The sequence below is a fragment of the Kogia breviceps genome, chromosome 8 (genome assembly GCF_026419965.1).
Source record: "Kogia breviceps isolate mKogBre1 chromosome 8, mKogBre1 haplotype 1, whole genome shotgun sequence".
Lineage (NCBI taxonomy): Eukaryota > Metazoa > Chordata > Mammalia > Artiodactyla > Physeteridae > Kogia > Kogia breviceps.
The window spans coordinates 111,381,652-111,407,617 of NC_081317.1; the positions used below are offsets into that span (position 1 = coordinate 111,381,652).

A 25,966-nucleotide genomic window follows, 5' to 3' on the forward strand; every position below is an offset into this window, starting at 1 on the left:
TGTTCGTTCACGACATTGGTTTTCAAGTAGTCTTGCTTCATTTTGCGTTCTGTCCCTGAGATTGATGTTTTTCTGGGTTCTAATATGTGGGTTACAAAACTGAGACTGCATGGATAGTTTAAGTGGGAGAGGACGTGTGAAAGAATTTTGTGAACGTAATGAACTATGCAAATGTTGTCATGAATACCTTTTCTGGAATGAAACCTTACTCATCCTTCCAGTTTTCAGTTACACCACCTCCGTTAGCTTCTCCCCCTTTTCTGCAGTCTGATCAATCCCTTCTTCCTGAGTGCTCCCTGAGGTTTTTAGAACACTTATCTACTCTTGCAAGTTCTTACTAATTTTCTGTATATCTGTCGATTAGCTACCCTGTTGTTTGCTTGAAGGCCAGACTTGGTTTTATTTATGTTTCATCTTCCTCACTCCTGTACCCTTTATTAAATGAATGCTTACAAAGGTATTTATTCCAACAAGAAAATCATTAAGTGATTATTAAATGGATAGACACATTCAACTGAATTAGTGGGGTTATATCAAAAGTTCTAAATTCTTTTCCCCAGTGGAAATAACACAAATACCGTCCTGTGTTTAAATATACTCTTACTTGTTGTCCTTTATTAAAACACTTCAGTTTCCCATCAGAAAGAAAAGCTTTCCCTTTGTTTTATAACTCAGAATCCTTCTCATCCTTCAAGGTCTGGCTTCTGTGAATGCCACCTATGTTGACCATTCAGCAGATATTTATTAAACATCTGTTCCGCTTTAGGCTTTATACTGGGTGCAGAAGGGCAGGATAACATGTATAGACAAATAAGACACCCAAAGAGCTCATTGTCTTGTCAGGTCGATGAAATGCTATAAAATTGTTCATAGAAAGCTTAGGAAGTCACGATAATGAGATGATTTTAATGTTACCTGTGACCCTCCCTCGACCATTTTCTCTAGCACTGTTTTACCTTATATCAGTCCCATAGTCTTGTATTGTGGTTATTTGTCTATGGGTTTTATGTTCCCAAAGTACCTTTCAGATTTAAGATTCTATGTTTGATTCTGGACTTTAAGCTATTTGAAAACAGGAGTCTTGTTTGATATACCTTTAGTGAATTAATGAACAAAAGGTGGATGCAATGCTCTCAAGATACCTCGAGGTTTTTAAATAAGAGAAACTTAAGTAACTGTGGCAGAATATAGTAAATGCCATAAGGAAATTCACAGAAGGGAAAAATCACCTCTGACTGGGATAGGGGATTAATCTTTTGAGGGGTGCCTAAAGGAAATACAGCCTTAAATTTCTCCTGTGCCTTGATCAATAGATATTTGCTTAATTAGGAGATTCTGGCTAAGAGTTCTTACTTGGCCCTTTCCTGAAATTATTTGAAGATATTTATGTTACTGTATATTTGTGTGTTTTGGGAGGAAAAGAATTCTGTTCACTATTATCAGATGCTTCCAGGGATCTGTGACCCCAAACAGAAAAATAGTCACTGCTTTACAATCTAGGATATACAGTTTCCTGAACACCTCCTGTGACAGGTAATTCACTACCTCTGGAAACTGCCCATCTCCAGACAGTTCTGGTTTTTAGGAGGTGTTATCTTACAGGGAGGGAGAGGGAGCCTGATTCCTCCAGCTCCATTTTTCTTTCTCAAGATTGCTTTGGCTATTCAGGGTCTTTTGTGTTTCCATACAAATTGTAAAATATTTTGTTCTAGTTCTGTGAAAAATGCCGTTGGTATTTGATAGGGATTGCATTGAATCTGTCGATTGCTTTGTGTAGTATAGTCATTTTCACAGTATTGAGTCTTCCGATCCAAGAACATGGTATATCTCTTCATCTGTTTATGTCGTCTTTGATTTCTTTCATCAGTGTTCTACAGTTTTCTGAGGACAGGTCTCTTGCCTCCTTAGGTAGTTTGTTCCTAGGTATTTTATTCTTTTTGTTGCAGTGGTAAATGGGATTGTTTCCTTAATTTCTCTTTCTGCCCTTTCGTTGTTAGTGTATAGGAATGGAAGAGATTTCTGTGTATTAATTTTGTATTCTGCAACTTTGCCAGATTCTTTGATTAGCTCTAGTAGTTTTCTGGTTGCATCTTTAGGATTTTCTCTGGATAGTATCATGTCATCTGCAAAGTGACAGTTTTACTTCTTTTCCAATTTGTATTCCTTTTATTTCTTTTTCTTCTCTGATTGCCATGGCTAGGACTTCCAAAACTATGTTGAATAATAGTGGCGAGAGTGGACACCCTTGGCTTGTTTCTGATGTTAGAGGAATTGCTTTCAGTTTTTCACCATTATGTGATGTTTGCTGTGGGTTTGTCATATGTGGCCTTTATTATGTTGAGGTAGGTTCCCTCCATGCCCACTTTCTGGAGAGTTTTTAACTTAAATGGGTATTGAATTTTGTTGAAAGCTTTTTCTACATCTATTGAGATGATCATATGGTTTTTATTCTTTAATTTATTAATATGGTGTATCACATTGATTGATTTGCATATATGGAAGAATCCTTGCATCCCTGGAATAAATCCCACTTGATCATGGTGTATGATCCTTTTAATCTGTTATTGGATTCTGTTTGCTAGTATTTTGTTGAGGATTTTTGCATCTATTTTCATCAGTGATATTGACCTGTAATTTTCTTTTTTTGTGATATCTTTGTCTGGTTTTGGTATCAGTGTGATGGTAGCCTCATAGAATGAGTTTGGGAGAGTTCTACCCTCTGCAATTTTTTGGAAGAGTTTGAGAAGGATAGGCATTAGCTCTTCTCTAAATGTTTGATAGAATTCACCTGTGAAGCCATCTGGTCCTGGACTTTTGTTTGCTGGAAGATTTTTAATCACAGTTTCAATTTCATTACTTGTGATTGGTCTGTTCATATTTTCTATTTCTTCTTGGTTCAGTCTTGAAAGGTTGTACTATTCTAAGAATTTGTCCATTTCATCCAGGTTGTCCAGTTTATTGGCATATAATTGCTTGTAGTAATCTCTTATGAGCCTTTGTATTTTTGTGATGTCAGTTGTAACTTCTCCTTTTTCATTTCTAATTTTACTGATTTGAGTCCTCTCCCTTTTTTCTTGATAAGTCTGGCTAAAGGTTTATCAATTTTGTTTATCTTCTCAAGGAACCAGCTTTTAGTTTTATTGATCTTTGCTATTGTTTTCTTTGTTTCTATTTCATTTATTTCTGCTCTGATCTTTATGATTTCTTTCCTTCTACTAACTTTGGGTTTTGCTTGTTCTTTCTCTAGCTGCTTTAGGTGTAAGGTTAGGTTGTTAATATTTGAGATTTTTCTTGTTTCTTGAGGTAGGATTGTATTGCTATAAACTTCCCTCTTAGAACTGCTTTTTCTGCATCCCATAGGTTTTGGGTTGTGGTGTTTTCATCGTCGTTTGTTTCTAGGTATTTTTTATTTCCTCTTTAATTTCTTCAGTGATCTCTTGGTTATTTAGTAGCGTTAAATAGTAGCGATCTCTTGGTTATTTATTTAGTAGCGATCTCTTGGTTATTGTTTAGCCTCCATGTGTTTGTATTTTTTACAATTTTTTTTCCTATAATTGATTTCTAATCTCATGGCGTTGTGGTTTGAAAAGATACTTGATACGATTTCAATTTTCTTAAATTTACTGAGGCTTGGTTTGTGACCCAAGATGTGATCTCTCCTGGAGAATGTTCTGTGAGTACTTGAGAGGAAAGTGTATCCTGCCACTTTAATTATATAAATATCAACTAAGTCTGTTTGGTTCATTGACTTTTTCAGGCAGTCTCACCATGCTGTGGACTTAGAACCATGGTCAGCCCAGATCCCTTCAAGGTCTGTTCTTCCTTCTTGATGCCCTCCTGAAAGACTTTTTAAACCTAAATCTTTACTTTTTAAACCTAGATCTTTACTTTTTAGGTACAGGGTGTCATAATAATGGCTAACATTTATTGTGCTCTTACTGTGTGCCCAGCGCCTCCTAACGTGTATTATTTAAAACTTCCAGTAACCCTGTGAGGAAGCTACTATTATTTTTCCTGTTTTTATAGATGGAAAAAACAGGCACAGAGAGGTTAGTTATTGCCTGAGGTCCCACAGCTGTTCACTGGTGGAGACTGCCTTTGACCCTGGCAGTCTGAGTCCAGAGCTCACTCTCTTGACCCCATCATGCTGTTGGTCATTAAGGTGATGGGCCAGAGAGTCACATTAAGCAGAGGGTCGTCCAGATTCAGCTAAAAGCTGAACACGCTTTGAGTGATGGACACAGACTGGAAACTGTGTATCCTCAGTCGGTTCCCAGCCTGATGGAGAGCAGGTGTACAAAAGATACCTAGGAAGTGCCAAGTCATCTTAAGTACATTGAGATTTCAGGAAATTTTAGTGAAGTAGAACTGTTTTACAGTGAAAAGTTTTTAGAAAACACAGAAGTGCTTTGCAAAGTGTAGGGCCTTGAAAAGAGGTATTAGATTTAGATGAGTGGGGGAGGATCCTCTGTGGGGAAAGCCAGTATGAGCCAAGTCATGTAGGTAGGACTAAGCACAGTGTGTGTGGCTGGAATTGAGTGCAAAGTGCCGTGGGTGCGTGTGGCAGTCCAGGAGCTGAGCTGTACTCCGTGAAGCAGGCAATGGTCAAGTGCACCTGGGGCACTATGAAAGCAGTATTTTTGGAACAGTAGTTTGGCAGGTGAATGGAATTAGGGGATTAAACTGTGAGAATAGTCAAATTAATAACAGTAATAGTAATATTAATAGACAGCATTTATTGAGTTCTGTGATCCAGGCACTGGCGAAGCTCTTGAAGTCTGTTATCTCTATGTTATCAGTTAGCTTTCATTGGGTAACCACCCCAAAATGGAGTAGCTTAATTCTGGAGACTGGACGCACAGCAGTGTGACTTAACACTCGTGAAGCGCTCGCTCACAGATGGTCAACTTCATGTTATGTGTATTTTACCACAATTAAAAAACCAAACTCAGTGACTTAAAATAACAACTGTTATTTAGTTCACAGTTCTTTTGGAGACCTGGGGAGTTCTGGTCTGGGCCAACTTGAGTGATTTCTACTGGGTTTGCTCAGCTGGCTGGTTGGCATGTGGCTGGACCATCTGATTAGCAGGCTATAGGCTGGAGCATTGAGGGGAGGTTGGGCCCTGTGTGTCTCATCCAGCAGGCTAGCCTGGGGACTCTCTGCTCTTGACTGGAATCATGCAAACCCCAGTGTACACGCACTCTTCCGCTTTCTGCTTGACTCGCAGTTGCTACTGTCTTCTTGGCCAAAAAGTGTCACAAGGGGAGCCCAGATGCGAAGAGGTGGAGATGGACTCCACCTCCTGATGGGAAGAGCCACAAACTTTGTGGCCGTTTTGTAACTAACCATACTTAGTCGATCTTGACAACAACGCTAAAGAGATAAGTGCTATTATTACTGCCGTTTTACAGATTAGGAAACTGTGGCATAAAGGAGTTGAACTTGGAAGTTCTCGAGTGGTGGTTCCATGATGCCGTCCCTGGCCTATCTGAAGTCCTTCATGCTTCCACTCTGGAGGCCACCCAGAATAAAGAGCACAGGCTTTCACTGGCCCCAGAGAGCTGATCACATTCCAGTGCTGTCACGTGTGCACCAGACACATCATGGGCACACAGCAATTTCTGGCTTCTATTTGCCTTTCCCAATTATGTTGTGCATTTCCTCCCTCCCGCCCTCCTTCCCTCCCTCCCTCCTTCCTACCCTTCCTATATTCATTTCACAAACATCTGGCCACTGGTTGCGTGCTTGATATTGTTCTAGGTGCTGGGATAAAACAGTGAACCAAATAGGTGAAGACCTTGCTTTTGCGAATCATACATTCTAATAGAAGAGAGAGAGAAGGAAAAAAAAGCAAGTATACAATATTTCAGGTGGAGAGAAGTACTACAAAGAAAAATGACAGCAGGGCAAGGGAGCTGAGTGTCTGAAGTCAGGGGACACAATTTATAGGGTTGTGATTTGGGTCCAGAGACTTCTCTGTGTCACATTTTCTTCTCTATGAAATGAGACTTGGAAAAAATGGTAGCATTGGATACCTCTAGAGAGGTGAATGGGTAGTCACAGTAAGGGGTAGGGGTAGGACTTTTCACAGTATAATCTTTTTAATTTTTTAAAAAGTGAGACCTGGGCTATTCCCTCTCCTAGCTCTAAGATTTGATGAGCAATGCAGTACAGTATTATTTTGTTAGTTGTAGTTTTCCTGAGCCATTTTTAACCCCCATGAACCATTTTTTAAAAATAGCTGAGTATACCTCTAGTTACAGGAAACATAGGAAAAACCATTTTCCTTCACTTAACATTATCTTAGTTTCTCTCTTAGGTAACAGAGAAGCTGGGGGAAAAAAATTACACTTAGCAGACATGGAGGGCTGAGATTATTTCAGTTACAGAAGGATTTGGATGTAGGAGTTCAGGGTTCCCTAAATTGACTTATCCTGAAATTTTAGGAGCATATCAGTAAATCTGGCATCATACTACCACCTGCAAGTTGTGTGACATCACTAAGAGCACATAATGTAAAAACTCGGTGTTTTGTAATCATGCAGTTCTGGCTTCTGTCAAGTCTAAATCCTATTACTTAGACTAATGTCTATGAAGTTTAATCCTGACTCTCTTCCTTTCGGTGACTTAACCTCCAGCAACAGGTTCTTCCTCCGTAAAATAGAGACAGTGGATCACAATCTGTCAATCACAATTTCCCAACTCCAAAATGGTCTGAAAACAAAGAGGTTTTTAATAAGTCTGGCTCAAGGTCACTTGGCATTACAATGCTCTGATATATAATAAAGTGATCCCACTTCGTATAACTATTCAACAAATGTTTTGCTGAAGAAGTGTCGATAATCAGTTACAGGGAGCCATTCCACAGAGACAGTCTGTATGTGCATTTCATTGCCTGGCTTCTACAACACTATAGATTCTGAATTCTGCCGCACATCTGGCCATGAAGACCTTTGGTGGATTGCGGGTCTGTATTGTCATCTTTAAAAGGTTCCGTAATGTTTGTATTGTGCTTGGCATGTGGTAGCTGCTCAGTAAGTGGCAGTTATTACTCTTGCTATTATGTAACTTCATTTCTCAAGTTTGTCGGGTTTTCCCTCCCTTCTGAGGGAGCCTGTGTTACTTAATCTGAATGGAAGGCCGTGGGGAGGGTTGGTTGCCGTCCACTTGTGGAACCATCTTTCAGGTGGAGCCCCAGTCGTGGGAGGACAGTCCTGTACTTCTCACCACTGCACACTCTTCCTCTCAATGCCCTTCATCCCTGTTTTCTCTCACTGGAGAGTTCTTGTGAGCACGCTCATCTCAGACAGCAAAGAAAAACATCAGGAGGCTCTAGGGACAGGCCACAGTAGCTTTAGCTTTTTATTTTTTAATTTTTTTTCCATTAGCTCGTGGGAAGCAAGCAGTGGAAATGTTTTTAACAGTGGTGTTTTCCATAGTGTGTTTCATAGTTATATCTCCCTGTATCTTCTTGGCAATTTGAGGAAATTATTGTTACAGAATGAGGTATTGACACAAATAGGTGCCAGGAAAAAAGAATGATGGGGTAAGGAGATGCGAAGAGATTTCGTGACCTTGCTCCAGTGGTTAAGAACCCGCCTGCCAATGCAGGGGACACGGGTTCGAGCCATGGTCCGGGAAGATCCCACATGCCACGGAGCAACTAAGCCCGTGCACCACAACTACTGAGGCTGTGCTCTGGACCCTGTGAGCCACAACTACTGAAGTCTGCGTGCCTAGATCCCGTGCTCCGCAACAAGAGAAGCCCCCGCAATAAGAAGCCCGCGCACTGCAATGAAGAGTAGCCCCCACTCACCACAACTAGAGAAAGCCTGCGAGCAGCAACGAAGAGCCAACGTGGCCAAAAATAAAATAAATAAATTTATATTAAAAAAAAAAGGATAAGGATGACTGCTTTTTTTTTTTTTTTTCTTGCGGTATGCGGGCCTCTCACTGCTGCGGCCTCTCCCGTTGCGGAGCACAGGCTCCGGACGCACAGGCTCAGCAGCCATGGCTCATGGGCCCAGCCGCTCCGCGGCACGCGGGATCCTCCCAGACCGGGGTACGAACCCGCGTCCCCTGCATCGGCAGGCGGACTCTCAACCACTGCGCCACCAGGGAAGCCCAAAGATGACTGCTTTAAAAAAAAAGTGGAGAAGGTGTGCTGGAAAGGAGGGGGCGTGTCCTTCAAGATTGTTGCTCTTCAGAACGAGTGCGATGAACCTTTTTAAAAAATATATAAATTTATTTATTTATTTTTGTCTGTGTTGGGTCTTCGTTGCTTCACGCGAGCTTTCTCCAGTTGCAGCAAGCAGGGGCTACTCTTCGTTGCGGTGCGCGGGCTTCTCATTGCGGTGGCTTCTCTTGTTGCGGAGCACGGGCTCTAGGCGTGGGGGCTTCAGTAGTTGTGGTGTGTGGACTCAGTAGTTGTGGCTTGCAGGCTCTAGAGTGCAGGCTCAGTAGTTGTGGCACACAGGCTTAGTTGCTCCGTGGCATGTGGGATCTTCCCGGACCAGAGCTCGAACCTGTGTCCCCTGCATTAGCAGGTGGATGGTTAACCATTGCACCACCAGGGAAGTCCCAATGTGTGATGCACCTTTGACATCAGCCCCCTAACCCTTAGTTGTAGCCGGGGATTAAAACATTTGGCAGTGCAGTGAAAGGAATCATTGTGGCCTGATAACAACAGTTGTATGTGACGAGCTGGCTTAGAGCTCAGAAAAGAGCTCTTATTCTGTTCCTTCTATTTTATTGTGAAGTCTTGCCTCTCCACATTTTGATAGGGAAGGAGTTGAATTGTTTTAAAATACTCTTTGAACTTATTCATTTACTCATCAGACCTTCACTGAGTATTTTTAAATGCCAGACTGTATGTACGAAATGATTTTACTAATAATATATGGTGCTTAGTAAATGTTAATTTTTACTAATTTTTTTTATTGAACTTGGCAATAATTTCTCATGGTTATGATTTAAAAAGAAAAGCTTTATTCTCTTAACAGAAGAACATGTATTCATGGTAGGAAATAAACACATATGAAAAGAAGATAGTTCACCTGGACTGCCGCAGGGTCCCAAGGTTCACTGTTAACATTCCAGAGTGACTGGGATTTCCATATACACACATATATATATGTATATGTGTGTGCATATATTTATTTATTTTAAACCATCCCCCCTGTTGTTAGATATTGCAAATGTTTCCTGTTTCTCTCTTAAAAAGAGAGTGGGGGAGACTGGCGGGGGTGGTATATGGGGACTCTATTTTCCACTCAATTTTCCCTGAACCTAAAACTGCTCTAAAATACAAAGTCTCCATTAAAAAAATATACAAAATAGCCAGCAATTCTTTCTGATATGCTTGCATATCAGAACATGGCTTTTTTTTTTTTTCTGGAAAAGCAGTTTTTGTCTTCCTTAGGGAACAGTAAATAAGGTTCGTAAAGATCGTTACAGCTCACTGATTTGAAAGGGAAAGAAGATTAGAAATCTTAAAAGGAATAGCTAGCTAGCTTTCCAGAGGATAATAGAGGTTTAACAGGTGTTAAAGTAAAACCAGGACTGGGCAGTAGTTAAAGGGGTAAAAACAGATTTCATTCAGAAAAGCAATTGCAATAGAGGAAAGAGACCTCAGTATAGAACTGGGCTCTGTTCCGAATACAAGGAGCAGAGTGTAGGTGTGGGTGGATGGAAAAGTACGAAGAGGAAACATCTGGGGTAAGGGGCATTCTGCTGAAACGACCTACCGGGATTCTTGCTGGAAGCAGGTCAGGGCGCTGGGATGGTGGGGGAAGAGGAACGGGACAGATGGTGCGGGTGAGCATACATGGCGGATGAGGGATTCTGGCTAAACCAATTTAGCAGGGTTCTTGCTAAAGCTGAGCCACGCAAAAGATAAGCATAGAAGTACAAAGGTGGAGGATTTAGGAGCCTGACTAAAGTTTGGCCGAGGAGAGATTCGGGTTCTGTTAACAGCCTGCGGGTTCTGGGGAGAAGGAGAACAAGGTGAGGAAGGCGCGGGTGGTGCACCGGAGGCCGCTGGGCGGGGCTCGCACGTGGGCAGGGTGGGCGGGGCTCGCACGTGGGCGGGGTGGGCGGGGCTTGCGGCGGGGCGGGGCGGCGGACGCCAGTTCCCTGCTCCGCCGCTCCAAGCCTATTGCGGTGGAGCAAGAGCCGGTCCCGCCCCTCGGTGGGCGCCCCACCGCTCCTCTCGGGTCTATGGAGGAAAAACTGCGCTGGCCCCGCGATTCCCATGGCCGCAGTCGCCTGCGGCACCAAGGCCATGTCCCTTTTCAAGCGGACCTTGGTGCTGAACCCCGGCGCGGCGCCCAGGGGCGCGGGCACTCCCCCGCGCGGCTGCCCCTTGTCCCCCGCTGCTTGGCCCTCCAAGGACCGGCCGCGGGGAGAGGGCGTGTGCGGCCGGCTGCGGAGCCCCGCCGCAGCCGGCCGCCCGCCCCAGCCCCATTCCAGCCCCTCCGCGTCTCCCACCGCCGTGTGTCTCCTCTGCCCGCAGGACTCGCTCAGCAGCAGCTTGAAAACTTGTTACCAGTACTTGAATCAGACGAGTCGCAGTTTCGCAGCTGTTATCCAGGCGCTGGATGGGGAAATGCGGTGAGTGGCGCAGGCAGCTCTTTGCGACTTGGGGGAAGAAAACTTTGCCACGGGTCATTCGAAGCCACTTTTTGACACGGCCCCTCGCGTTGCTGTCTCCGTGCTTGTGGCGTAGCCTGAACAGGCCCCGGTGGGTGAAGGAAATGTTCGCGTTTGAAACACGCCTGTGTTTACTTTAGAATGCCCTTCCAGGCACCTGGCCATCTCCTAGCGTCCCTGCAGGCCCAGCTCTTTCAGGGAGGGGGAGGGGGTGTTTATTAACTTTTTTTAGTGCTGGCAGCTGGACCTGTCTCTAAGTGGCTCATGCATTTTCCTTGGCTTCACTTATGCTACTTTGCATTTTTAGTATATTGGGTTAATTCTTCTGAAGTTGCCTCTGTGCAGATTATGTATGTGACTTAGCCATTAGGTATGATAGTATTGATAGTGAGAAGTTTTTGTGTCTTTTGACTTTATTTTATCTGCAAAATAATAGTTCGGTCTAAATGGTCTGCTGGTCTTTCTACAGTTGTGCTGCGTTAGTTAAATGTAACTCATTGTGGGAGTAGTAGTGACGTCCAGCTGGCAGGTTTTTATTTACTTATTTATTTTTACAAATAAACTACAGATGTCCATTGTTCCCATCTAAGAAAGAGAAGCCAAGAAGTTGCATTAAGTACGAAAAGTTTTGGATATCCTTTCATAGTTCTGTAGAGTTAAGGGTGTAGGAGGGTTTAGAAAATGGCCCAGCAAAAATGAGATGTGATTTTAAAACAAATGTCTTTGAACGTTTGTTCCAATGTATTGAAAGTTATTCCTTTCTTACAGCCATGCAGTATGCATATTTTATCTGGTTCTCCGAGCCCTGGACACTCTGGAAGATGACATGACCATCAGTATAGAAAGAAAGGTCCCCCTGTTACACAACTTCCACTCGTACCTTTATGAGCCCGACTGGCGGTTCATGGAGAGCAAGGAGAAGGACCGACAAGTCCTGGAGGACTTTCCAACGGTAGCGGGACTAACGGGACGCAGTTGTGCGCATGATTGGTGGGGTGGCTGTCAGCTGGCCCGTGTGCCTGGAGGGAAGTGCAAAACCAGCAGTCTCGGGGCAGTGTAGCGTAATGTGGCAGTGGTGCGTCTCCAGCCAGACTGCCTGGGTTGGCGGCCCCTTGCTCCCCCTCATTAACTGGTGCTACGTTACATAGCCTGCCTGTGCCTGTTTCTTCATCGGTAAGACAGAGAGAATAATGGTCCCTGCCTCATGAGGATGGAAAGAGTTAACGTAGGTGGAGCTCTTAGGTGTTAGCTGCTACGGTCATTCCCAGGATGTTGTTGGGAAGTCCGGCCTTCCTTCCTGTGGAAAGAGCACTCCAGTGCCAGTGTCGTGAAAGATGGGTTCTCCAGCCAGTGCACCCTAGAACGCAGCCTAGGTGTGTCGCGCTGCTGGCCTCTGGGGCACCCTGAACCTGGTGGCGTGCTGTGCAGCTCATGATGGGTGGCAGCTGTGGGGTAGGCCGCGGGACTCTTCACAGCTGAGCTGAGGACTGAAACAGGATGATCTCTGCCACCCGCAGCTGTGTGAGCCTGGACACACCCCTTTACTTCCTTGTGCCTCGGTTTCCTCATTTGTAAAGTTAGAGCTGCGAGGCCTGAATGAGTTCATACATGTAAAGTACCTAGAATAGTGTTCTATAAATATTAGGTAGTTAGTCCACTCAGTTGGAGTAAAGTGGGTTCCAATTAAAATCTTGAGCTTTAGAAGATCCCACAAATTTCTCTTGTGCATGTGATTAGGTCCTACTCTTCTGGGATTTGCATGTCTTATCACATAATTAAGTGATTCTTTCGTACCTTATATAAAGGTTTGATTTAGCAAAGTCTCATGTTCCCTAAGGGCCCAAAGAAGCCCTTCTTTTTGTACACAGTTGCCAGAATTTGAGGGGAAGAACAGTCCTTAAGTGGTGGCTCCCTTACTATTGAAACAAATCTATATTCTTCAGTGGGGAGGGCAGGAATCCAACCATTACGGAAGAATGTTTGAGAAGGACTCCTTAGGAGCAAGGGCTGTTTTCAAATTACTGAGATCACACCTTCAGTGTAAAAGCCAAAAACAAAATACAGTACCATACAAACCAAGAGAAAAGGGCTGTGAAGAAAAATTAGGTGGAGTTCATATAGTACAATACAAAAGAAGAAAAGAGAAAAATCTGGAGAAGAGTTAGGCAAGGAAGTAGAGCTCTCACATAGGGAAGGTGCTGGTGACTGGTTCTCACGGGACATCTCTCACAAGACCAGAGCAGGTGGCGTCTGCCTGGAAGTCCGTGTCCATTTACCGGTGAGCTTTTGAAACTCTGCCAATGCAGAGAAAGTGCTGCAAACAGGGTTAACATCCCACTTGTAATTGAAGTGAGTTCTCTCTAGCTGGAGCCTCCGAAAACAAAAGCAATTTCCCAAACTCCTTGAATCTTCATAACAAACAATTTCTGGTCATGGGATAAGTGTCACACGTATTTTAAAAATCAAGGCGGCCTTGTCCACTCAACAAAAATGAAAGAATATGAAAATAAATGGCAAAATAATTTCGGAGGTACAGCTAGTAAATTTTCAGACAGTATTCTAACGTGCTTTATGAAACCTGAGTCTATTTCTTTATAAAAACGACACTTGTTCTGGAAGGTTCAAGGTGAAGACTAAATCCATCTTTTGCTGTACTGGGTCGTAGGGTCAGCGCACAGGCGCTACGCTCTCAAAAGCAGAGACTTGCTCCTGTGGAGTGAAGGGGACAGAAAGTGCAGGCGTCGCTACTTTCCTGCTGTTAACCTTTTACATCCTTGTGAATATGAAATACGAGAAGCTGTGTGTTTTGTGAGCGTGTGTAATTTTAAGACACTTGCATTGGCGGTCCTGTCCGTCTGTGGTTCAGCTTGAGAGAGGAGTGTGTGGAGATGCCTCCCGCCTCACCTTCAGGAGCGGTTTGTGTGTGTGCTGGCCTGTCCCAGCAGCTCCAGGGTGAAGGGTGCACCGGTTGCCGAGGGTCAGGTGTACAGTGCGTTTGGGGTGAGGGCCTCTCTCACACAGCACTGCTGTCCGATGGGGGCAAGAAGGGCCCTTCCCCCTCCCCTAACTTATTTATTTTTTTAAGTCCATCCTCTTTTTTTTTTTTTTTGGCTGCGCGGTGTGGCATGCGGGATCTTAGTACCCCAACCAGGGTTCGAACCTGTGCCCCCTGCATTGGCAGCCCAGAGTTGTAACCACTGGATGGCTAGGGAAGTGCCTTCCTGCCCCTCACGTTAGAGGGCCCCCCTCTGGGCCACCTCACCCTCAAGGGGGGCCGTGGGAGCGTGCCTGCCCCGAGCTTGTGCAGCTCCCCTTGTAGACCATCTTATGGGGGTCTGGCATTACGTGCCCCTAATTCCCTGAGACACCCCCCACACACCGGCTTGCAGTCCGTTTCCTGGGGCCCATCTCCTCCAGGTTGGACTGTGCACCAGTGACCGTGCCTCTTGGCCCGAGGGCGGCTCTTCAGGAGGGTCGTGGGTGAAGCCTGACCCTGCTGTCTGGGGTGTCCCTACCCATGAGTGTGAGATTCCTTCTCCTGGCAGCCTCTGCACTTTTAAATTTTGGAACAGAAGCCTGAGGGTGTGAATTTTAAAGTCACACCCGAGTCCTCCAGGTGGTTGTGAAGGTGTGTTTGTCAGGGCGGGAGAAGAGAACATACCGCACTTGCTAAGTTACCAGCTCGCTGGATGGTTTAAGATTTCGAGCCATACGTTGGCCGCCGCACGCCGTGCTGTTGCCCCAGGCCCGGTGGGAGGTGGGGCTGAGCCTCCACGGGGCCTTTTAATGGAGCGAGCGAAGCGGCTGAAGCCTGCCCTTGGTCAGCATTGACACGGGACCTGGGGCTGTCTGTAGTAAGGCTTCAGTGCTCATTAGTTGATAGTACTCATTGTATAGGCGTGAACACTCGTTGTGTATTATGGGTTACATTAGAGTACATCTTTTTCACCTGGTACTAGTGGAGACTGGTAGTCTTAGAGATCTACCTCCAAACACAGAGAAATAAGAAAGGGTTACTTTTAAATGATAATGGCAATAAAACGTACATTTATTGAGCTGTGAGTTATGAAATGTACTTCATTATTGGTTTATCATTTGCTTTATTTAATATTAATATAGTTTTAACACGTAATGGATGTGATACACTGTTAACCACGTGTGTATAGTTAAGGAAACTGAGACGTAGAGGTTTAAGCCCCTTGCCTGAAATCACCTGTGGAGTAGCAGAACGGGGGTTCAAACACAAAAGGCCTGCATCCACAGCCCTTGTGCTTAATCCCTGGCACACTCTACTGCCCCTTTAAAAAATGGTTACAAATAAAACTTTCCATATAGGTGAAAGTAGCATCACCCAGTGTTTTGGTGGGGGTTTTTTTGTTTTGTTTTTTTTTTCCCTTTGGCTGTGTTGGCTCTTCATTGCTGTGCACGGGTTTTCTCTAGTTTTGATCAGGGGCTACTCTTTGTTGCAGTGAGCGGGCTTCTGACTACAGTGGCTTCTCTTGTTGAGGAGCACGGGCTCTAGACCCACGGGCTTCAGTAGTTGTGGCACATGGGCTTAGTGGCAGTTCTTTTTTTTTTTTTTTTTTTAACATCTTTATTTGAGTATAACTGTTTTACAATAGTGTGTTAGTTTCTCTTTTACAACAAAGTGAATCAGTTATACATATACTCTTCCCTCTTTTGTCACCCTCCCTCCCACCCTCCCTATCCCACCCCTCTAGGTGGTCACTAAGTACAGAGGTGAACTCCCTGTGCTATGCTGCAGCTTCCCACTAGCTATCTAATTTACATTTGGTAGTGTGTATATGTCCCTGCCACTCTCTCACATCGTTACAGCTTACCCATCCCCCTCCCCATATCCTCAAGTCCATGCTCTAGTAGGTCTGAATTTTATTCCCATCCTACCACTAATCTCTTCATGACATTTTTTTTTTTTAGATTCCATATATATGTGTTAGCATACGGTATTTGTTTTTATCCTTCTGACTTACTTCACTCTGTATGACAGATTCCAGGTCTATCCACCTCATTACAAATAACTCAGTTTCATTTCTTTTTATGGCTGAGTAATATTCCATTGTATATATGTGCCACATCTTCCTTATCCATTCATCTGTTGATGGACACTTAGGTTGCTTCCATGTCCTGGCTATCGTAAATAGAGCTGCAATAAACATTTTGGTACATGACTCTTTTTGAATTATGGTTTTCTCAGGGTATATGCCCAGTAGTGGGATTGCTGGGTCATATGGTAGTTCTATTTGAAGTTTTTTAAGGAACCTCCATACTGTTCTCCATAGTGGCTGTATCATTTTACATTCCCACCAGCAGTGCAAGAGTGTTCCCTTTTCTCCACACCCTCTCCAGCATTTATTGTTTCTAGAGTTTTTGATGATGGCCAATCTGGCCGGTGTGAGATGATATCTCATTGTAGTTTTGATTTGCATTTCTCTAATGATTAATGATGTTGAGCATTCTTTCATGTGTTTGTTGGCTATCTGTATATCTTCTTTGGAGAAATGTCTATTTAGTTCTTCTGCCCATTTTTGGATTGGGCTGTTTGTTTTTTTGTTATTGAGCTGCATGAGTTGCTTATAAATTTTGGATATTAATCCTTTGTCAGTTGCTTCATTTGCAAATATTTTCTCCCATTCTGAGGGTTGTCTTTTGGTCTTGTTTATGGTATCCTTTGCTGTGCAAAAGCTTTTAAGTTTCATTAGATCCCATTTGTTTATTTTTGTTTTTATTTCCATTTCTCTAGGAGATGGGTCAAAAAGGATCTTGCTGTGATTGATGTCATAGAGTGTTCTGCCTATGTTTTCCTCTAAGAGTTTGATAGTGTCTGGCCTTACATTTAGGTCTTTAACCCATTTTGAGTTTATTTTTGTGTATGGTGTTAGGGAGTGTTCTAATTTCATACTTCTACAGGTAGCTGTCCAGTTTTCCCAGCACCACTTATTGAAGAGGCTGTCTTTTCTCCAATGTATATTCTTGCCTCCTTTATCAAATATAAGGTGACCATATGTGTGTGGGTTTATCTCTGGGCTTTCTATCCTGTTCCATTGATCTATATTTCTGTTTTTGTGCCAGTACCAAACTGTCTTGATTAGTGTGGCCTTGTAGTATAGTCTGAAGTCAGGGAGCCTGATTCCTCCAGCTCCATTTTTCGTTCTCAAGATTGCTTTGGCTATTCGGGGTCTTTTGTGTTTCCATACAAATTGTGAAATTCTTTTTTCTAGTTCTGTAAAAAATGCCATTGGTAATTTGATAGGGATTGCATTGAATCTGTAGATTGCTTTGGGTAATAGAGTCATTTTCACTATGTTGATTCTTCCAATCCAAGAACATGGTATATTTCTCCACCTATTTGTATCATCTTTAATTTCTTTCATCAGTGTCTTATAGTTTTCTGCATACAAGTCTTTTGTCTCCTTAGGTAGGTTTATTCCTAGATATTTTATTCTTTTTGTTGCAATGGTAAATGGGAGTGTTTTCTTAATTTCATTCTCAGATTTTTCATCATTAGTGTATAAGAATGCCAGAGATTTCTGGGCATTAACTTTGTATCCTGCTACTTTACCAAATTCATTGATTAGTTCTAGTAGTTTTCTGGTAGCATCCTTAGTATTCACTATGTATAGTATCATGTCATCTGCAAACAGTGACAGCTTTACTTCTTCTTTTCCTATTTGGATTCCTTTTATTTCTTTATTTTCTCTAATTGCTGTGGCTAGAACTTCCAAAACTAGGTTGAATAAGAGTGGTGAGAGTGGGCAACCTTGTCTTGTTCCTGATCTTAGTGGAAATGGTTTCAGTTTTTCACCATTGAGAACAATGCTGGCTGTGGGTTTGTCATATATTGCCTTTATTATATTGAGGAAAGTTCCCTCTATGCCTACTTTCTGCAGGGTTTTTATCATAAATGGGTGTTGAATTTTGTCAAAAGCTTTCTCTGCATCTATTGAGATGATCATATGGTTTTTCTCCCTCAGTTTGTTGATATGGTGTATCACGTTGATTGATTTGCGTATATTGAAGAATCCTTGCATTCCTGGAATAAACCCCACTTGATCATGGTGTATGATCCTTTTAATGTGCTGTTGGATTCTGTTTGCTAGTATTTTGTTGAGGATTTTTGCATCTATGTTCATCAGTGATATTGGCCTATAGTTTTCTTTCTTTGTGACGTCTTTGTCTGGTTTTGGTATCAGGGTGATGGTGGCCTCGTAGAATGAGTTTGGGAGTGTTCCTACCTCTGCTATCTGTTGGAAGAGTTTGAGAAGGATAGGAGTTAGCTCTTCTCTAAATGTTTGATAGAATTCGCCTGTGAAGCCATCTGGTCCTGGGCTTTTGTTTGTTGGAAGAGTTTTAATCACAGTTTCAATTTCAGTGCTTGTGATTGGTCTGTTCATGTTTTCTATTTCTTCCTGGTTCAGTCTTGGCAGGTTGTGCATTTCTAAGAATTTGTCCATTTCTTCCAGGTTGTCCATTTTGTTGCCATAGAGTTGCTTGTAGTAATCTCTAATAATCTTTTGTATTTCTGCAGAGTTAGTTGTTATATCTCCTTTTTCATTTCTAATTCTATTGATTTGAGTCTTCTCCCTTTTTTTCTTGATGAGTCTGGCTAATGGTTTATCAATTTTATTTATCTTCTCAAAGAACCAGCTTTTACTTTTATTGATCTTTGCTATTGTTTCCTTCATTTCTTTTTCATTAATTTCTGATCTGATCTTTATGATTTCTTTCCTTCTGCTAAATTTGGGGTTTTTTTGTTCTTCCTTCTCTAATTGCTTTAGGTGCAAAGTTAAGTTGTTTATTCGAGATGCTTCCTGTTTCTTAAGGTATGATTGTATTGCTATAAACTTCCCTCTTAGAACTGCTTTTGCTGTATCCCATAGGTTTTGGGTCGTCGTGTCTCCATTGTCATTTGTTTCTAAGTACTTTTTGATTTCCTCTTTGATTTCTTCAGTGATCACTTCGTTATTAAGTAGTGTATTGTTTAGCCTCCATGTGTTTGTATTTTTTACAGATCTTTTCCTGTAATTGATATCTAGTCTCATAGCATTGTGGTCAGAAAAGATACTTGATACGATTTCAATTTTCTTAAATTTGTCAAGGCTAGATTTGTGACCCAAGATATGATCTATCCTGGAGAATGTTCCATGGGCACTTGAGAAAAATGTGTATTCTGTTGTTTTTGGGTGGAATGTCCTATAAATATCAAGTAAATCCATCTTTTGCAATGTATCATTTAAAGCTTGTGTTTATTTATTTTCATTTTGGATGATCTGTCCATTGGTGACAGTGGGGTGTTAAAGTCCCCTACTATGATTGTGTTACTGTCGATTTCCCCTTTTATGGCTGTTAGTATTTGCCTTATGTATTGAGGTGCGCCTATGTTGGGTGCATAAATATTTACAATTGTTATATCTTCTTCATGGATCGATCCCTTGATCATTATATAGTGTCCTTCTTTGTCTGTTGTAATAGTTTTTATTTTAAAGTCTATTTTGTCTGATATGAGAATTGCTACTCCAGCTTTCTTCTGATTTCCATTTGCATGGAATATCTTTTTCCATCCCCTCACTTTCAGCCTGTAAGTGTCCCTAGGTCTGAAGTGGGTCTCTTGTAGACAGCATATATATGGGTCCTGTTTTTGTATCCATTCAGCCAGTCTGTGTCTTTTGGTGGGAGCATTTAATCCATTTACATTTAAGGTAATTATTGATATGTGCGTTCCTATTACCATTTACTTAATTGTTTCAGGTTGTTCTTGTAGGTCTTTTCCTTATGTTTCTTGCTTAGAGAAGTTCCTTTAGCATTTGTTGTAAAGCTGGTTTGGTGGTGCTGTACTCTCTCAGCTTTTGCTTGTCTGTAAAGGTTTTAATTTCTCCATCAAATCTGAATGAGATCCTTGCTGGGTAGAGTAGTCTTGGTTGTAGGTTTTTTTCCTTCATCACTTTAAGTATGTCCTGCCACTCCCTTCTGGCTTGTAGAGTTTCTGCTGAAAGATCAGATGTTAACCTTATGGGGATTCCCTTGTGTGTTATTTGTTGTTTTTCCCTTGCTGCTTTTAATATGTTTTCTTTGTATTTAATTTTTGACAGTTTGATTATTATGTGTCTCGGCGTGTTTATCCTTGGGTTTATCCTGTATGGGACTCTCTGTGCTTCCTGGACTTGGTTGACTATTTCCTTTCCTATATTAGGGAAGTTTTCAACTATAATCTCTTCAAATATTTTCTCAGTCCCTTTCTTTTTCTCTTCTTCTTCTGGGACCCCTATGATTCGAATGTTGGTGCGTTTAATGTTGTCCCAGAGATCTCTGAGACTGTCCTCAGTTCTTTTCATTCTTTTTTCTTTCTTCTGCTCTGCAGTAGTTATTTCCACTATTTTATCTTCCAGGTCACTTATCCGTCCTTCTGCCTCAGTTATTCTGCTACTGATCCTGTCTAGAGTATTTTTCATTTCATTTATTGTGTTGCTCATCATTACTTGCTTCCTCTTTATTTCTTCTAGGTCCTTGTTAACTGTTTCTTGCAATTTGTCTATTCTATTTCCAAGATTTTGCATCATCTTCACCATCATTATTCTAAATTCTCTTTCAGGTAGATTGGCTATTACCTCTTCATCTGTTAGGTCTGGTGTGTTTTTATCTTGTTCCTTCATCTGCTGTGTGTTTTTCTGTCTTCTCATTTTGCTTATCTTACTGTGTTTGGGGTCTCCCTTTTGCAGGCTGCAGGTTCGTATTTCTATCTATTTTTGGTGGCTGTCCCCAGTGGCTGAGGTTGGTTCAGTGGGTTGAGCAGGTTTCCTGGTTGGGGGGTCTAGTGCCCCTGTTCTGGTGGATGAGGCTGGATCCCGTCTCCCTGGTGGGTAGGTCCACGTCTGGGGGTGTGTATGGGGATGTCGGTAGCCTTACTGTGATTCTAGGCAGCCTCTCTGCTAATGGATGGGGCTGTAGACCTGTCTCTCTCTTTGTTGGGTATAGGGTGTCCAGCACTGTTCGTTGCTGGTCCTTGAGTGAATCTGGGTCTTGGTGTTGAGATGGAGGTCTCTGGGAGATTTTCACCGTTTGATATTACATGGAGCTGAGAGGTCTCTTGTGGACCAGTGTCCTGAGGTTAGTTCTCCCACCTCAGAGACACAGCCTTGACACCTGGCTGGAGTGCCAAGAGCCTTTTGGGAGGTCTGAGGTCTTCTGCCAGCGTTCGGTGTGTGTTCTATAGGAGAAGTTCCACATGTAGATGTATTTCTGATGTCTCTGTGGGGAGGAAGGTGATCCCCGCGTCTTACTCTTCCACCATCTTCTCCAAAACCGGCAGTTCTTTTAATATTAGGAATATTAATCTTTATCTGCAGTATAAATTACAAATATTTTTTTCCACCTTTTCACCTGCCTTTTTTTCACCTTAAAAGCACTTGGTTCTAGGAAAACATTTTTTTAAATCTTTTTTTAAAATAAATAAATTTATTCATTTATTTATTTTTGGCTGCGTTGGGTCTTCATGGCTGCACACAAGCTTTCTCTAGTTGCGGTGAGCGGGGGCTACTCTTCGTTGTGGTGCGTGGGCTTCTCATTGCAGTGGCTTCTCTTGTTGAGGAGCACGGGCTCTAGGCGCGCGGGCTTCAGTAGTTGTGGCATGTGAGCTCAGTGGTTGTGGCTCGCGGGCTCTAGAGCACAGGCTCAGTAGTTGTGGCACACGGGCTTAGTTGCTCCGTGGCATGTGGGATCTTCCCGGACCAGGGCTCTAACCCGTGTCCCCTGCACTGGCAGGCGGATTCTTATCCACTGTGCCACCAGGGAAGCCCCACCCAGTGTTTTGATCATAACATCCCAAGGTTTATTATAATCAGGGAGATCTCTGTGTACATGCCCCCCTTGCTCCTGCTTCGGGGCTGGCCTTCTCCATTGTACCAGTGGACTCCCCGTGGTGTCCTTCCTTCTCCTACTTAGCAACACTAGAGAGGGACCCTGGGACCTAGAAGTGTACTGTAGCTGGGAAACAGAAGTCCCTGGAGGGACAAGGAAAAGCCCCTCCTGGCTGACCTCAGGGGCAGAGCTGCCTGGGGGAGTCGGACCCCTCCCTCCCCACCCTCCCTCAGGTTTCTGGGAAAGTGTAGAGCTCTTCATGGTCACTCCTCCCTAGATATTTTTGTTTTCATGTTTTGAATTATATAATGATGTAGTAAGTACCAAAGAGTTGAAGTTGGTTCACATCCAGCAGTGAAGTATTTATTTTGGAGCCTTTGTTTTCAAGCCTAAACTGCTCCTCCCCCAGCTCGCTGGCCTTTCCCCCCTTATAAATAGAACTGACCCAGCCTCGGATCTGTTGAAAGACCAGGGATTCAAATGACCTTTGGCAGAGGTGTTTGTTTGCTTCAGTCCACGTGGGAATTACCTTTTGGCTTTGTCTTGGAACAGCTGTTCTGTAGAGAACAGTTCTGGAGAGATCAGTTTGGTTTTATGGAATTTGGGGGTTTAACAGTTGATGTTCATCAGAATAATCCTAAAGGATCTTAGGCTTCTGAACCCCTTCAGTGCCCAGCAGCCCTCTGGGTTTCCCTCAGGTCCTTAAATTTAGGTGTTTCCTGAGGGAGTTTTTCTAACCTTTCTGTAAACATAGACCAAGTATTTCTCACACTTCGGAAGCTTAGCAGAGTCTATTCACTGTTTTCAGTGTTGTGTGTTGATAGCATATTATTTGAGAAGTTTCATGGTGTTCCTTTGGGTTGGCCAAAAAGTTCATTCTGTTTTTTCTGTGAGATGGGGTGAAAACCCGAACGATGTTTTTGGCCAACCCAGTGTATTCTGTTTTGATAACCTACAGACGCTTCTTTGAGCTTAAGCCAAATACTTGTACAGTAGCAGTGACTTTTAAAAACATCAATAGTGCTTTTCAACATTAGGGCTTGGGCTATGAAAAAAAATGTTGGATAAGCCTGCTGCAGATTGAACTAAACTGAGTTGTTTAAAGTGTTAGAAAGTGTAGCCTTATAGTAGGGAGACACTGTAGCTTCATGGTATGAATTCGGGAACTGAGGATAGATAGACAGTGGTTGGCTGGTCTCCTTGCTAGAACATAAGCTCTGGGGGCGGAGTTTCTGGTCATCTCCCGGCTGTGCACCCAGGGCCCACAACAGTGCTTGTTGCATAGGAAGTGCCCAAGGCATGTTTGCACAGATGAATCTTCATTATCTTGAGGCTTGTCTGAAAATGAGGCATTCTTCCTAAAATTCTTACACTGATGTCCAGTTTTATGTTGAAGTATCTCATTTCTCATTAGATGGGAAGATGAGCATATAAGAAGACTATGAAATATAATAAGACTATGAATCTTCTTCTTCTTCTTTTTTTTGAGCCTTGCCCCAAGGGTTGCGGGATCTTCGTTCCCTGACCAGGGGTCGAACCCGGGCCCTCAGCAGTGAGAGTGTGGAGTCCTAACCCCTGGCCCACCAGGGAATTCCCTGAATCTTCTTTTGAGTCTAGAAACTTTAGCATTTCTATACCCTTCTATTTTAATATTTATGAAATTTGCCGAACTTATTCAATATGTAGAAAGCTAGCATAACCTAGATGTTAGACTTATAGCTGGGTCGTTTGGGAGTCTTCCCTAATGAATTCTGTTGTTGCTTTGCTTTATGATCTGTAGGTACCCTGTTGGTTCCCAGTTTTAATACGTAATTCATATTTTCTGTTTTTTATGACCTGTATTTCAGATCTCCCTGGAGTTTCGAAATCTGGCTGAGAAATACCAAACAGTGATTGTTGACATCTGCCGGAAGATGGGATTTGGGATGGCAGAGTTTTTGGATAAGCGTGTGATGTCTGAACGGGAGTGGGACAAGGTTAGTGCCCCTGTGGAGCGTTGTTGGTGTGAGTGGCGCTGATGAACTGGCAGTGCTCACCGTGACATTCGGGCCCAGGGACAAGGGGTGGTTTCACAGCCCGGCTGTAATGTCTCCACATAAACACTTAATAGGGGCTTACGTGTAGTCATGCCTGGAATGATCCTTGCTCCGGGGAGTGTATCGTCAAGTTAGGCCAGGGGTCCCCAGCCCCAGGGCCATGGACGGGTACAGGTCCACAGCCTGTTAGGAACCAGGCCGCAGAGCAGGAGGTGCACGGTGGGCGAGTGAGCGAAGCTTCACCTGCCGCTCCCCGTCACTCGCATTACCGCCTGAGCCATCCCCCACACCGCCACTCTGTCCGTGGAAAAACTGTCTTCCACGAAACCGGTCCCTGGTGCCAAAAAGGCTGGGGACCACTGAGTTAGGCCAAAGCAGATATAACTCGTCCCAGGGGTGCAGACATTAAGCTGATGAAAGTGTCTCTGACTTGCTGTGAAATTTGAGGTTAATGACCAAATTATTGCATGTAATATAGAGACATCAGTAGTTTTCACATCTTAAAACATGTCTTCTATTTTTTTTTTCCTTTACTGAGCACGCATATGTGTTTCTGAGTCATTTCCAGTTCCTTCATAACACAAGCTTACTATTTTTTTTTAATGAAATTTGGGTTTCTTTTCGTTTTTTAACATTTCTTTATGTAGGCTGTGCTGGGTCTTATTGCGGCGTGCTGGGTCTTTAGTTGTGGCATGTGGGATCTAGTTCCCAACCAGGGATCGAGCTCAAGCCCCCTGCTTTGGGAGCACAGAGTCTTAGCCAGTGGACCACCAGGGAGTCCCCACGAGCTTACTTTTAAATTCAGTGCCACCTTGGCCCCATTTACTTAGGAGTAGGTATCAGACAGTTAAATTATATTCTGTGTCTGTTTCCTCAGAAACAAAAGGGTTCACAAGGATCCCAAGGCGCTAACTTGGATCATAGTTGCATTACGCTGAGGAGTGAGTGCCGTTCTAATACCCACTCCTCCTTCCCCATCGTCTTTTCATAGAAATAAGACGATGTGAGAGGTTCCGGGTTTCTTGCCGACCGCCTGCCTCTTTGTACGGCGCTCGTAGCTGCACGTACGCGGAGGTGCACTGCGGGAGCCCCTGGGGGCCCAGGCTGTCTTCCTCTAGGGACAGAGCAGCTGGAAAGGGCTCTGAGAGCAGATGACGTGGCAGATGCAATTATCCTGGCTTCCATTTGGCCAGAGGTTATCCCTGACCAGCGGCTGTGAAGGACGTTGGCCAGGGGCTGGGGAGAGCGTGCTTCTGTGGACAGAGTGACGTAATTGACTACGGGGACTAAACTTGACTCAAAATACAAGATAGGAGGGGGGCGGTCTTGCCCATTTTCCATAGGAATGGCCTCTATGAGACTCACTCGTCACCTCAGTGGAAGCAGAGACATTTTAAACGTCTAACTTGTGTACATATTTTGTGTCTCTAATAGTGTTTAGGTTAGGATCCCAAAAGAGATGCTACTGCCTATTCATCGAGTGAGTGTAGGTCCAAGGTCTGGCCTCCTCATTTTTCACGACTCAAAACTTGATGACAACATCTTTGGAACTGGTGGTTTATGCTCCACAAGTCAGCGTGAGTGTGGCTGCTGCTAGAATATCGGTTTATGAATTTAAAGTTAAAGCTGAAACTCCTGGCCATGCACCAGCGCTGGTTATCAGCACAGTAACTTCCTTTTCTGCCGTGCAGACCTATTCAGGAAACTTAATTATAGGCTGTTGAATAGAAGTTCTGATCAGATAAAACTGAATACTTGTAAAGATTTTTCTTTTCCTTCAACTTTAGAGGAAAATGAATACCTCCATTCTAGGAGTATTTCTACCCAAAAACTGTTATCTTAACATAAAATATACTTTTCCTTGGACAGCAATATGGATGTTGTAATGTAATATGTAATGTTTTTATTAATTTCTAGTAAGTCTTTTAAAACTTTCTTGTAGTTGTCCACAGCTGCTTTCTCTCTGATTTCAGCATATCTTTACTCTTTCCAGATCCTTCCTCTCCTAGAACATATTTCAAGTGCCCTTTCTACCATTTCATCATACCCCTTGATTAGTCTGTGACTTTGTATTACTTCCTTTTTTAGAAGATTAAGTAATTTATTTATTTTTGGCTACGTTGGGTCTTCGTTGCTGCGCGTGGGCTTTCTCTAGTTGAGGCGAGCGGGGGCTACTCTTCGTTGCGGTGCGTGGGCTTCTCATTGCGGTGGCTTCTCTCGTTGCAGAGCACGGGCTCTAGGCGTGCGGGCTTCAGTAGTTGTGGCTCACGGGCTTAGTTGCTCCGCAGCATGGGGGATCTTCCCAGACCAGGGCTCGAACCCTTGTCCCCTGCATTGGAAGGTGGATTCTTAACCACTGCGCCACCAGGGAAGCCCTGTATTACTTTCAACCAGAGACACACTAC

At 43.3% G+C, this 25,966-nt stretch overlaps 1 protein-coding gene across 7 annotated transcripts in view; it reads left to right on the forward strand.

Annotated features, from left to right (window-relative positions):
* The window catches only part of FDFT1 (farnesyl-diphosphate farnesyltransferase 1), a 63,453-nt gene that overhangs the window by 20,587 nt on the left and 16,900 nt on the right, over positions 1–25,966 (forward strand). For 4 of the 7 annotated variants that reach the window (XM_059071041.2, XM_067040016.1, XM_067040017.1 and 1 more), the window contains 3 exons: positions 10,517–10,614; positions 11,422–11,605; positions 23,373–23,501. In XM_059071041.2, coding sequence (XP_058927024.1) covers positions 10,517–10,614; positions 11,422–11,605; positions 23,373–23,501 — 411 coding nt within the window. Of the gene's footprint in view, positions 1–10,134; positions 10,615–11,421; positions 11,606–23,372; positions 23,502–25,966 lie in introns of those variants that run through there. The other 3 variants (XM_067040015.1, XR_010841672.1, XM_067040018.1) reach the window with 3 other exon arrangements.